At 40.5% G+C, this 13,180-nt stretch overlaps 1 protein-coding gene across 2 annotated transcripts in view; it reads right to left on the bottom strand.

The window, feature by feature from the left end:
- LOC111874492 (transmembrane protein 18) overlaps positions 1 to 13,180 on the bottom strand; it is a 131,158-nt gene that overhangs the window by 29,360 nt on the left and 88,618 nt on the right. Inside the window, exon 1 of one of the 2 annotated variants that reach the window (XM_023870041.2) lies at positions 2,440 to 2,539. The exons of the other annotated variant lie outside the window; for it this stretch is intronic. Within the exon in view, the coding sequence (XP_023725809.1) occupies positions 2,440 to 2,445 (6 nt within the window). The 5' untranslated portion in view covers positions 2,446 to 2,539. Of the gene's footprint in view, positions 1 to 2,439; positions 2,540 to 13,180 lie in introns of those variants that run through there. 2 annotated transcript variants of the gene reach the window in all.

Raw genomic sequence — 13,180 nt, 5'->3', positions numbered from 1 at the left:
GTGGCAGCAGAGTCCTTACTTGCAGTTACGCGCTGTAAGTGTTCAACATTGTAGAAGTCACCTCTTTCAACAGTACAGTTATTACGTTCTTAGTCGTTACTGTACTCGTACATTGAACGATTCCTTGTCGTGAATACCGGCTTTCAGTCAGTTAAAGTTATACTGCAGGCAGTGGATCACTAGAACCGTTGCGTAACAATGGGTGTTTATTATTGAACGCTTGGGAACGTGTTTACATATTCGTTTCCTAGAAACGGCCCCCCAATCATTTGCAGCATTCAGTTATAAATAATACCATAGGGCACTTATTCAAAAGTTGATGCATGATGGTTAATCAAGAAATTCTCTTTTTTTTTTTTTTTTGTGGAACTTGAAGGATAATTTCTTTTCACAAGAAATCACCGATGTACCTTACTCTGAGCTAGACGAGTCCAGTCCGCTCTCTCGCATCTTATATATTTAAGGTATATTTCAACGTTATTATTATTTCTAGATCCAAGCGGGCAATTAAATATATTTCCTTGCCAAAGTTCTGCCCTCATCCGTATTTTCTCTCATCTGTACTATATTCTGAAACCACTTCATCCTGCTTTATTTGCTCATAACATTTAGTGAAGACGAAGAATTATGAACTCGTCAGTGTGTAATTTTCTCCATCCACCTGCAACTTCCTCTCTCTTAGACCCAAATACAGAATGTCCGGATGAAATGTATCCAAAATAAAAAATGTATATCTCTGAAACTATTTGCCATACACGTATCCGGTTTATGTCACCGGAAAGGAAAACTCCGAAAGTTCCTTTTTCATACCCTGCTTACGCGCAAGCGCCGCCACATTTCTGCCTCAATGTCAGTAATCACCTGGACAGAGAGATGGCTAGGAGATGGATCGGCAGAGATGAAGCAATTGCTTGGCCCTCTAGAGGACCAGATTTAACACCAGCGAATTTTTTCTTGTAGGGTTATGTGAAGAACATCGTCTATCAGGTTAAGATCAACGAGCTTCAACACCCGAAATCCCGCATAAGGGACGCTGTGGCTATGATAACACCAAAAATGCTTCAAACCTGGATATTTGCAGTACCACCAAAGGAGCCCACATTTAAATTTATTGAGAAAGTTATATAGGCAGAAAAAACGTAGATACTTTCCCTTTCTAAAGGTGTAACCCATTAATGTGTATAATAAATTCTTTATGAGATAAGATTTTATTTTGGATACCTTTCATCCGGACACTCTTTATTGTCATCAGCATTTGTTTTCAAACACTCTCCCCTAACACTGATGTAAATCCACAAAACCACATGCAATTACACACTTAACACCAACAACCTCCATATTTAACATAATTGCTCAAAGCCAGAACAAGACTCCATACACACAGACACAATCCACACTACAATTCAGAAACAATGCAGTACTAGAAACATAATATATCAATTGAAAAAGTTTAAATTTTCTTCGTCCAAATTAAGCAACAATTTTAATCAAGTTTCAGCAACGTTTTAGGACAATGAAGTAGAAAGATACATGCATAAATTAAGTATATATCTACCTGCTGATGACCTTATAAGTTCCAAAGTTATTGCAGAAGAGATACTTGTAATACATGGCTACGTACGTAGCACCCTATTAGTTTACGAACACGACAAGAAATTTCACTTCCAAGACTGCTCCTCCGAATTAAATTGATATCTCTTAGGACAAGGAATTAAGTTTCAGCTCCATACAGAACCCTTCTTTACAGATATAACACACGAGCATAATCTGCAGGCACTAGATGAATGCACTTACAGACAAATGGGAAGTAGGATTCGAGAAATAACTTAGAGGTTCTGGGTGCTTAGTATATAACAGTGTTAAAGTTGACATCTTCCAGGAGGATATGAAGGTAACTAATTTAATTCAGCCACCGGGTGTCCAGGTTCTCTCTCTCTCCAATTCCTCTACCCCTTCTATCTTATAAATACACACACATTTACTTATGGAGCTGAGCCCTTCTTGAGGAGAAGCCAGATCTGCAGCTACTCAAGAATTTCCCAGCATTTTATGGAAGCCGAAGGTTCATTACCGCGTTCACAAGAGCCCTCCTACATATACACACATATCTCAATAAACTGAATAACTAACAAATTAAGTAAATCTAATGAAATAAGGGTCCCATGGTAAGATGGCCGCTAGTTAAACAGTTGACTAAACTATCCTCTTCCTTGTCCACCACATGCAGCTCGGATAGGAGAGACAAGAAATAGACGTAATACTTTGAGTTGGAAATTTCTCGATATCACGCTCTTGAAATCTCCAAGAGTAAATGGGAGGATAACATGAAGATAAATTATTACAATAAGAGTAAATCTGTCCTGCGCTTGAAGTAGTTAAGCACTATGCCATGAAGATATACGGCGCCAAGGTTGCAGAGCCGTAAATGTGACCACTCACCTCCATTTTTGGCGGAGCTACAACGTAACTATAACAGAAATGCTGAACAAGTCGTTTCACAGCCAGTCCTTTCGTGTTAACAACTCTCACTAGAATGTCAAAGAATATTCATATGCAGTATATATACAGAATATACAAGACGTTCCCTGACAACGAACCTTCAATGTAGGTTATCCAGTTTCCGGGAGTAACGTCGTTACGGTCGTTACCGCCCGGAAAATAACACGCAACGACTAGTAGAGCAAACGCCATGCAGTCATGGATCATATAAGTCAAGGAATTAAAGGGCAAAAATATCTCAGTTCCTCATACAGTAGCTGAGCGGTCTAAGGCATGTACTGTCTTCGCTCGCTCGGAACTATCAGTTCATCTGTCGTCACAGCAAGAGGCAGTTGTGTGCAAACAGTGTAAGCAGAACTACGGCCTCTATTGTGAACTGCAGTTAAATGCAAGTGGCGGAAATCGAAAATGTGGCAGTCTGAACAACGGGCAAACATCAAGTTCTGCCAAAAACTAGGCAAATCCCCTAGCGAAACGTTTGGAGTAGGAAGAATTGGCTGTTGCTACACGACAACGCCCCTGCACATCGCTCTATTCTTGTCCAAGAGGAACTAGCAAGGCAACAAGTCATCGTTTTACCACACCCTCCGTACTCACCTGATCTCGCACCCTGCGATTTCTTTCTTTTTCACCGCTTGAGAGCAAAGCTACGTGGTCGTAGATTTCAGTCGTCCATGACACAAGAGACGTCGTACGGGAATTTCCTGCCAATATGTTTCAGCAAGGTTTTCGGCAGCTATACAAACGTTGTCAGACTTGCATAGCGGCCAACGGCAACTATTTTGAGGGCCGATGTGGATCTGTATAAGTGTATGTTAATACCCTGTAATATGATGCGATAAAACCACAGTCCACGAACTTAATGACTGTATCACGTACATACGAGTATACTTGTATTTTTCAGGAAACACTTTGAATCAGTGTAAGGTTGCGACTATGAGCATTCCAGATTTCTTTTATTATTTAACCTAGTACTGACAATTTCCTTTCACTCTCTGCAGCATTAATGAGCAGCATTATCTGTAGCAAGGTGATTAAGATCCTTCGAATCACTAAGTCTAAGCATTAGGGACGTGACAAGGACGTTATAATATAAACAGTTCTAAGTTCATATTTGCTGTCACAATTCAGTACTTGCTATACACTGTTAAATTTCTTGTGGAAATTCCATCTCAGATGTAATTAGATGTGGTTCTGTACCAAAGAATAAATGTAATTCGTTGAACGGACCATGAAATGTCTGAGAGAAGTTCTGGATGTTGAAATGATCGAGTTTCAATAACTTTTAGATCATGTTCATAGAATCTAAAATATATTTTGTTGTATTTTACATTATTAATTCCAACACAGGTTTCCCACTCCATAATCCATTTCGACTTAGCGAATTTCGTGTTAAAGTTATTAATGTGGTTTTTAAAATTTAATTTGTTTGCCGAAGAATAAACAATGGAATTATTTACCCAAAATAAAAAAAATAGGATGATAAAATGAATGGTACTGAAGGAAATTGAACTGATTACTTTTTAAACGAAAATTCAAGTTACTGAATCCAAATGGGTAACAGTTATGGGCGTCAACATTACGAGTTGGGAATATAACTGTTGCATAAGTCGGAGGATTGAGCTATTCTTTCTTGAGAAGCTGACAGTCGCTTGGCTTGTTGAGAAGTTCTCCAGTTTCAGTGAACTCTGAATGTTCGCTATCCTGTTTACAAGAGCGTGGTACGTTTACCAACCTGTCGAATCTAGTCTACAACCTAATAAAAAATAATATAAAAAGGTAAAGCTATCCCTATAACAGGCCATGGAGGCCCATATTTGTAAGACGTCGAGGCTCCCACATTATCTAGACAATCGGCTCACAGAAGGGGGTGAAATTATCAGCCTAACGACTTTCTGTCGTTAGAATATGTGTGTCTTTTTTCTTACTCAGTTTTTCTAATACGTTCTGCTGTGGTAAATTTAAATTCATTCCTAAGATGCAAGTCTACAAATAATTTTAAAACTGTAGTAAGCCTGTGTATCGATCCTGAAGTCTATGGTAATATGGTGCACGCGGCAGCGTAGTTGGTTGGTTGAGACACTATGTTACAAGACGGAAGGTCGCGGGTTCGATTCCCGATGAGGTCAATGGATTTTTCAATTGACCTAATCCTTCCAGCCGCACTATGGTCCTGGGGTCGACTTAGCCTCTAACAGAATTACTAGGAATCTTCCTGGGGGGGGGGACGAAAAGCGGCCGGTGCGTAAGGCTGATCTCACCGTCACCTGTTAGCCGATTGTGTAGAAAATGTTGTTGCCTCGGCTTCTCACAACCCTATGGGCCTCCACGTCCTGTCGCAGGGATAGGGTTACTTTTTTTTTTTTAATAGATCGTAACACAACAGAAATCGGGATAACTTAGTCGGTAAGAATGGTGACTGCACTGCAGGCTGAACAACAGGCGATTTGGGAAGAAATTCTCGGCAGAGGCAAGAGATTTTATTCTTCTCCTCAACATTCAGATCAATTCTCGGCCCACTTAGTCCCCTATCCAATGGTTACTGCGGGTTCTTCCGCAGGGTATAAAGCGACGGGGGCGTGAAGCTGACCATCACCATTTAGTACCTAAGTTAAGAAAGAATTTAGCTACACCTGCACTTCTCCATACGCCTTCATCCGGCCACCGACTAGCACTCGTGGTCTTCCCGAGTCCCTCCAACTAGGGCAATGTCGAGGCAGTGCGTTTAAACAGACCCACGACCAGTTCCTTCTATATCCTCTGCAATTCACTGTTCCTAGCACCATCCAGCCCGAGCTACTGACAGCATCGCCCGATAAGCCGTAAACACATAAACAGCCGCAGCTGTTTCATTCATACGATTGTATTTAATAAACAAAGTGAGCATCTTGCGGGCCCCAAGGCGTAAATAATACAGAATATGTGTGATGTAACATCCTTTCTTAGCTTTGAAAGCTTTCATCTCTGGTCAACAAGAATATACATTCATTATCATTACAACTCATCAACATCATCACCACAAACTTCTTTATCATAGTATTCTTATTATTATTGTTGTTGTTATTATTATTATTATTATTCCTCCCCCTCGTCCCTGAGTTGACTGATACAACGTTTCTCCTTGCTTCGTTCAAGATGACCGTACAATCCCCGTGCTCTGTTTTCTAGGTTTCTTGTCACTGATTAAATAATATCCGTTACTTCCCATGATGTTTAACTTCTCAGTCTACTTTCTTTTGCCTCCTAAAGACATCTCAATAACTAATGAAACGGAACCATCCTCATTTTGCTCCTCAACTGTCCTCTCAATAGCCAAACTTCATATCCATATATCATTATAATTTCCTTACATATACGAATATTTTTATTTTATAAGATTATATGTAATGTTAATGTTACAATTTTTTCCCTAGTGATTCGGTTTTAAATATCTCACATGTTCCAAAGTTAAGTTATTATAGGGCCGAAGTATTAATAGGAGTCACATTTTTATGAACTCTCTGTTCAAATCACACGAACTTCTTCACATTGGTACTTCGTGTTATTTACGTAACCCTTAAGACCAAGTCTTTAAATTCCTACATTATTTTAATTATACAAAATATTTTAATTATCTTTTGCAAATGTTATTTTCAAAATGAACCCCATAGAATCGGATTATTATAATGAGTGTTGTATTCTGTTCCCAACTTGAATCCCAAGTCTAGAGTGTTCCAGTATCATATCTTCTAGGCTTGTTTCAATAGAATTAAAAAAAAAACTTGAACTAGAATAAATCCTTATTTGAGGCCTTTAATCATCACAACTTCTCCTGCTAAATTGTTCCTAGATTTCAATCGACGTATGTTCACAATAATAATAAATCTGTGATCTCTTCCCTTTCACCTCATTGCTTGGCAACAATTTTGTTCGGAAAATTATCAACTTTTGCAAATCCAAAAAGCTTATATAGGTCTATTTCTATTGCTTCCTCGTTTATTTTATTTATCATACAGAATACTGTCTCGTGTATTAGTGACTACAGACGCAGTTTGGATTGCAGATTGGATTTACTGACCACTTTACCACACGACTTGTGCCTATACTTAATTACAGATCCATACATTTCTATTTATCTGTTGTTATTTACCATGCATTAATAGATGTATACGTAATCTCAAAATTGTGAAGCTACTTCTGAAACATCCTGTATAATCTTATTAATCTGCCTCGACTTTTCTGTTATTGATCAGTTCTGGTACTATCATGTTAATCTTCGTCCTCTTCCGTAAAGTGAAAATAAGATTAACAGTGTCACTGTCTGATTTTTATTTAGTCTATATACTCGTATAGCTGGCTAGATAGACATCATACAATACTACAGAACACAATACAATATATAATTGAATATAATACGGGAGAGTATTTCGTTCAAGGAAATTGTAACCTTGCACTATAAAATTTTTCCCTGTGCCCTCGGACGCTCGGAAATGTGAAACACTAAAGGCATGAAGGGAAAAGCATGAAAATTGATACGTAGCATAAACTGTTTTGCAAACTATGCATTCTTTTACACACATTCATGGGAAACTCAATGTGCTGATATGACGTTTATTCGGAAACGAAATCGTGAACATCTTCCTCGTGCTAAAACAATTTGAGTTTCGTCTCTTCAGAGTCTATTTAATCTTATGGTAAGAAAAATGACATACTGCGTGAAATGTTACACATTGTTCTCAGCTTATCTTTACTCCCCTCCCTTTCTGGAAATCAAAATAATTTTCTTCCATCTTTGTTTGAAAATGGACAAGCATAGGCCTATATGTAAGAGGCAAGTTGTAAGCTGTGAATTGAAATCGGATTTTATTATCGATAATTTTATCTATACTGCGCTGTCTGTAATTGGCCTTGTGGTGTTGGCTCGGTACATACAGGGCGTTTCACGACTTTAGGGCATAACTGCAGGAGGTGATTTCCTACGCCTTTGTGATCAAAAAAGTTCATATAAACATGTGTCCGATTTTGGACGGTTACGGAGTTATGACCGTCTTCAGAATACAAGGTAACGATTACTGACAATAAACGGAACAAAATAATAAACCAGCATAATACATGATACATTTAAAGTATGAATGTAAAGTTAAAGTCCTGAAATTACCTTTAATTTGAATTTATTGGTACTGAAAGCTGATTTTCGAAAATGCCACCGCCGGCCGCAACACAGGCTGCCGCTCGGTTGTGAACCGCGCAGGACATACCAACCCACCACGCCTTAGGTAGCTCTCAAATGTCGAGATAACGAGAACGTTCTGTTTGTAGCTGGCTAAAAATAGCGACCCGCCAGCTGACAGACGCGGTTCACACGAAGGCGTGTACGGGAATGAAAAAACGGTCATAACTCCGTAATCGTCCAAAATCGGACACATGTTTATACGAACTTTTTTGATCACAAAACCTAGGAAACCACCTCCTGCAGTTATGCCCTAAAGTCGTGAAACACCCTGTATATAATAATGAACTGAATTAAATTATTGTTGCCATAACATACTGGCACGTGTTGGGTGTATGTCACGCGACAAATAACTTCACGCCGTATTGGATATAGCGAATTTATTGAACACTCGCCCTCACAATTACACTATTTACAATCTCACAATTATGCCATCGGCAGTATCACAAATACTTTTCCTGCTGTAGACACTGCCATTCACTCGATACAACCCGACTCGGCGACTCAATACTCACTACTGGATACTCCTGATCACACTCTCTCTCATATACTGCTCAGCCGGCTTTTTATACCGTTCCCTGTTGCCTGTGTCAACAGCGGTGACCCGTGTTACGTCACAGTGGAAAGTGCTGTTACGTCACCGCGGGGGAAGGGGGCGGAGTGTTAACTGGCCTGTTACCGTAGCAGCGACTGCGCTCCGACGCTGTTACGTCGCCGCTGGCGGGTGAGGGGGTGTCCTGCATAGCGAAAATACGCCACAATACTTATCATATTTCTATTGTCATTATTATTCTGATTTATTTTTAATACAACTTTATAATGCGCTAAATGATGCTCCGGTGTCACACAAACTGTCGGCATTAGTGTTCCTGCTAGGAAGTTGCGTACATGATTTTGTTATGTTTAGTTGCTCCNCACATTAAATCGTTGGGCTATATTTATCATTGTTTTTAAGAATAATCTTAGTTGCTCATCCATCTTTGATACTGTAGATTTACAGATACCTATCAGGATAATCAGAGGCTATTTGTTTCTCTCTTCACCACCGAGTCTCCTCAGCAGACTTGTTTCTACAGAGAATTTAATTTTCAGGATATTAAGTCTTCTTACCACTAATTGCGTTCCGTTAACTTACCTTGTTAAATCTCTAAATGATTCACCACGTAACGTGTAATTGTGTGCGTAGACTCTTAGCTTTATTTAGCCCATTTCGTCACCACGTATCGTGTTGTTTATAGTTTCATTTATACCGTGTACCTTGTCTCTGGGATCACGAGGTAGCGCAGTTTTCTTAATTTGCATAATGGGGGGTGGAGTCCAGATGGATCCACGCGGCACGTCTTACACTGATTGGCCTATTGTACCTGCCCCGGGTGATTATGATGATGGAGAATTTGGTGGAATGAAGATTGGCAGGGGAAACCGAAGTAGTCAGAGAAAACCTGCCCAAGCGCCACTTAGTTCACCACAAATCCCACTTGATCAGACCTGGGCTCGAACCCGGGCCGCCGCGGTGGAAAGCCAGCGACCAACCGCTTGAGCTATGGCGCGGCCTCGGTAGCGCAGTTTGTTGAGGCACTATGCTGCAAGCTGGAAGGCTGCGGGTTCTATTCCCAATGAGGTCATTCGATATTTTTTTAATTGACCTAATCCTTACAGCCGCACTATGGCCCTGGAGTCAACTCAGCTTCTGACAGAAATGAGTATGTGAAAACTTCCTGGGGGGGTAAAGAGCATCCGGCGCGTGAGGCTGACAACCTTACCGCCATCTGTGAGCCGATTGTCTAGAAAATGTGTGAGCCTCTACGTCGCACAAACACATGGGCCTTCACGGCCTGTTACAGGGATAGCTTTAACTTTACCTTGTCTCTTTATTATCTATTTATAATTGATTTTTAACATACGTAATACCTAAGATACAATGTTTATGCTGTATGGGTTATTTAGGATTTGTTCTTCATACGATTAGACATTTATCGTGTATTATTTGTAGCTTTTCCAATCGTTTGCCTGTACTTGATTTCATCACGCCTCTTGGCAATTTTATCGACTCTATTGTTATTATTATTATTATTACTATTATTATTATTATTATTATTATTATTATTATTATTATTATTATTATTGTGATTGACCGCCTCTGTGGTCTGGTGGTCAGAGTTCCTGGCTACAGATCCTGAGGTCGCGGGTTCGATTCCGGGCGCTACCAGATTTTCTGAGAAGTAGTGGGTCTGGAACGGGGTCCACGCAGCCTCGTGAGGATAATTGAGGAGCTATTTGTAGGAAATAGCGGCTCCGGTCTAGAAAACCGAGATTAACGGCCGTGGGGATTCGTTGGGCTGATCACGCGACACCCTCTATCCGCTAAAGTTGGCAATAACTTCACCGACAAGCGGCGGTCGCTCGGTCGGTATAGTTCCATTGCGGACTCAAGCCACAGAGTTGTTATTATTATTATTATTATTTTGTTGTAATTGGCCACTGTGCTGTTAAGTTTGCACATAAGTAAACACGAATTGAATTGAATCGAATTGAATTATTATTATTATTGTATATGCTTTTCTTGTAGCATGCTACAAAGTTTGAAAATTGCTACATATCGAACAGCTTCCAGTATCAGCAACACTCTTGACTTGTATTCGGGAGGCTTTCGGTTCGAATCAAGGCCAGAACACCGGCTATCTTGATTGAAATTTTCGTGGTTTTTCTCAGGTCTTTCAGGCAACTGCCGACATAATACATCGATTATTCGACAACCATTTCCTTCCAAATGCTTTCTAATTCATCAGTCGTTCTACCATTCGATGCTATATAGTGTAGCTACTGATACTGTTGTAAAATAACCCTCGCCCTCATAAAGAAGCAAAGCAGATCTTTATAGTAAAACATTTACAAATTTTTCGAACATTTCTCTTTGTGTGTATTTTGTGAATCATACATTGTATGTCACTAACATAGCCTCAATCCGAGAAACTTAAGGTTCGGCCACACAGAGCGCTACGCTATGTTCGCTACGTACGCTACGTACGCTGTGTACACTCTGCGACGCAGCTAATACAGGGAACATGGCGTACGTAGCGTACGGAAGTCTGTGTGGCCAGTCACATTGGCAATAAAGTGAGATATTTTTCTGTTCGTATAGCGAACATAGCGTACGTAGCGTGCGTCGCGTACGTAGCGCTCTGTGTGGCCGAACCTTTACACAGTCACCATGTCTGCAATTGTAGCAGAGGGTCGAGAAACACGGAGCTTAGACGATATTTAACGACATGAAGTTCATATTGTTTTTTCTAATCTGTCAATAGTAAGGTTAGTAAGGTAAAAGTACTCACTGACATAAAATTTAAACTACAGCACCATTATATAATTTATAGGTAGCAGAAGGAATATTGGGACACGCGGTAGCGTAGTTGGTTGAGGCACTATGCTACAAGCCGGAAGGTCGTGGGATCGAATCCCGATGAGGTGAATTTTTTCAATTTACCTAATCTTTCCAGCCGCACTACGGCCCTGGGGTCGACTCAGCCTCTTAACAGAAAGGAGTGCCATGAATATTCCTGGGGACAAAGGGCGGCCGGCGCGTAAGGCTGACAACTTCAACGCCATCTGTGAGCCGATTGTCTAAAAAATGTGGGAGCCTCAACATCTCAGAACCCTATGGGCCTCCACGACCTGTTACAGGGATACCTTTACTTTATCAGGGGGAATATTGTCACATGTAGGGGTGACTTATAAGACTGGCTTTGGACTGGATAATTGGATTTATAGAACCTTATACATTTCGGCACTACAGGCAATGCAGTGCTATCGCTATTCTACACACTTTCCAGTTCACCACTTCACACGCACTGTGGTCCTCAGTCTTCGCTAGTCGTATCCTGGCAACGGATTTATCACAGTCTCACTGTACCTTCAAATCAAACGTGGAGTCTTCTTTTCACATCCTAATTAATTTCTTGTCATTATTCTCGACTCAATTCAATTCCTATGCTCCCAGCATGCTGGCTTCCCGAAACTCGAATCTGCACTTCACTCGGCTACTGTTCTCTACTCTTCAAGCCAAGTTCAAGTCCAAGTCACATTGCGACTGACGTTCAGTCAGTTAGTCAGTCAGTAAGTCTTGGTGTCGAGCCCCATGGCCAGATATTTATTACTGTTGAACGTTACGGTTTTGTTTTTTTGTGGGGTGTCCTCTCTGACGAGAGGACGGGTCTATCTTATTTACATGCTACTGGCTTTTGCCAGAGCAGTCTTTCTCGGGTCCGAGTCCCTTGGGACTCCCGACCGTATTTTACTGTCTCAGATTTGAGACTTCCCTTTTCGTCGCCTCCTACGACTCGCAGGGTCACGGTGGAGGTATTCGACCCCGCCTCCACACTCTTCAAGCCGCCTTCTTTGTCCCTTTAAAACCTCTCGGCACGGATCCCTGGAAAACACAGCCTGTATTGTTAAGGAGGCGTGTTTATTTGTCCGTTACTTAGCAATGGATGTACTATTGTCGCTTGCGCCTATGTCGTGGGAATGTGTTTACCGAACCGTTTCTTAGCAAAGGGTATAGAAGTCACAATGTATAGGATTACACCAAAATTTTCTACCACAATTTAATTTTATCCTTGTACAAAGTGAAACTACACAAACACGTGACTTGAATGAATATGACAACGAAAAGTTATCTACGCCACGAGCTACTTATCTCGTTAGGTATATTTGGAGACATTGTCTGAAGCCGTCTTGAGGGGGAGTACAAGAAGTTCAGAGTTCAGAATCTTGGACACACTGAAATAATATGAAGCTTGAAACATGCTTTCTCATAAACTAAATTACTAAACACCTCTACTGATTGCATGTACTCTGTTGCTTGATGCAGGATTCAAATGGCTCCGGACAGGGTTCAATGACGGTGTGTTTAGTAAAATTTAATGAACCTTGGAGTATCGTAAAAGACGGGGAATCCATTCGTTGGCTGAGTGATTTTCAAAGGTGATGTCTGCTTCATGGAATGAGTTAGCTAAGTTCCGACTTAGCTTAGTCGGATCGCTAGAGATTCCCCTCATGTCTCGCGAAATGCGCATTCCGTAATATCAGTAACGTTTGCAGCGAAACTGTATGGCATCAGAGAAGTCACGTAGCTGAAACTGCGAAACTGCCCCTCAGACGTCTTTCTGGAGACCAGATACAACCTCATCTATGGTTACCGTGCGCAGTGTATTACTAAATTTTGGTCCCTAAACTATAGCAGTACATAACCGCACCAATTTTATAAACAAGAACACACTGTAAACTGTACAAAATATCTCATGTTCTTATGGTAATAACCATTGTGACAGCATCCTCTGCCACGGAAATCTTCACTCTTATCTGTTTCGCATTGTATGCGAAATTTTCTTAGTTATTAGACAATATATTCGAAATATTTGCAATTCTAGGAAAATTTATATATTCGAGTTTATTATTATTATTATTATTATTGTT

The sequence above is a fragment of the Cryptotermes secundus genome, unplaced genomic scaffold (genome assembly GCF_002891405.2).
Source record: "Cryptotermes secundus unplaced genomic scaffold, Csec_1.0 scaffold532, whole genome shotgun sequence".
Lineage (NCBI taxonomy): Eukaryota > Metazoa > Arthropoda > Insecta > Blattodea > Kalotermitidae > Cryptotermes > Cryptotermes secundus.
Note: the sequence above shows the minus strand (reverse complement) of the source record. Positions and strands in the feature narration are given on the sequence as shown.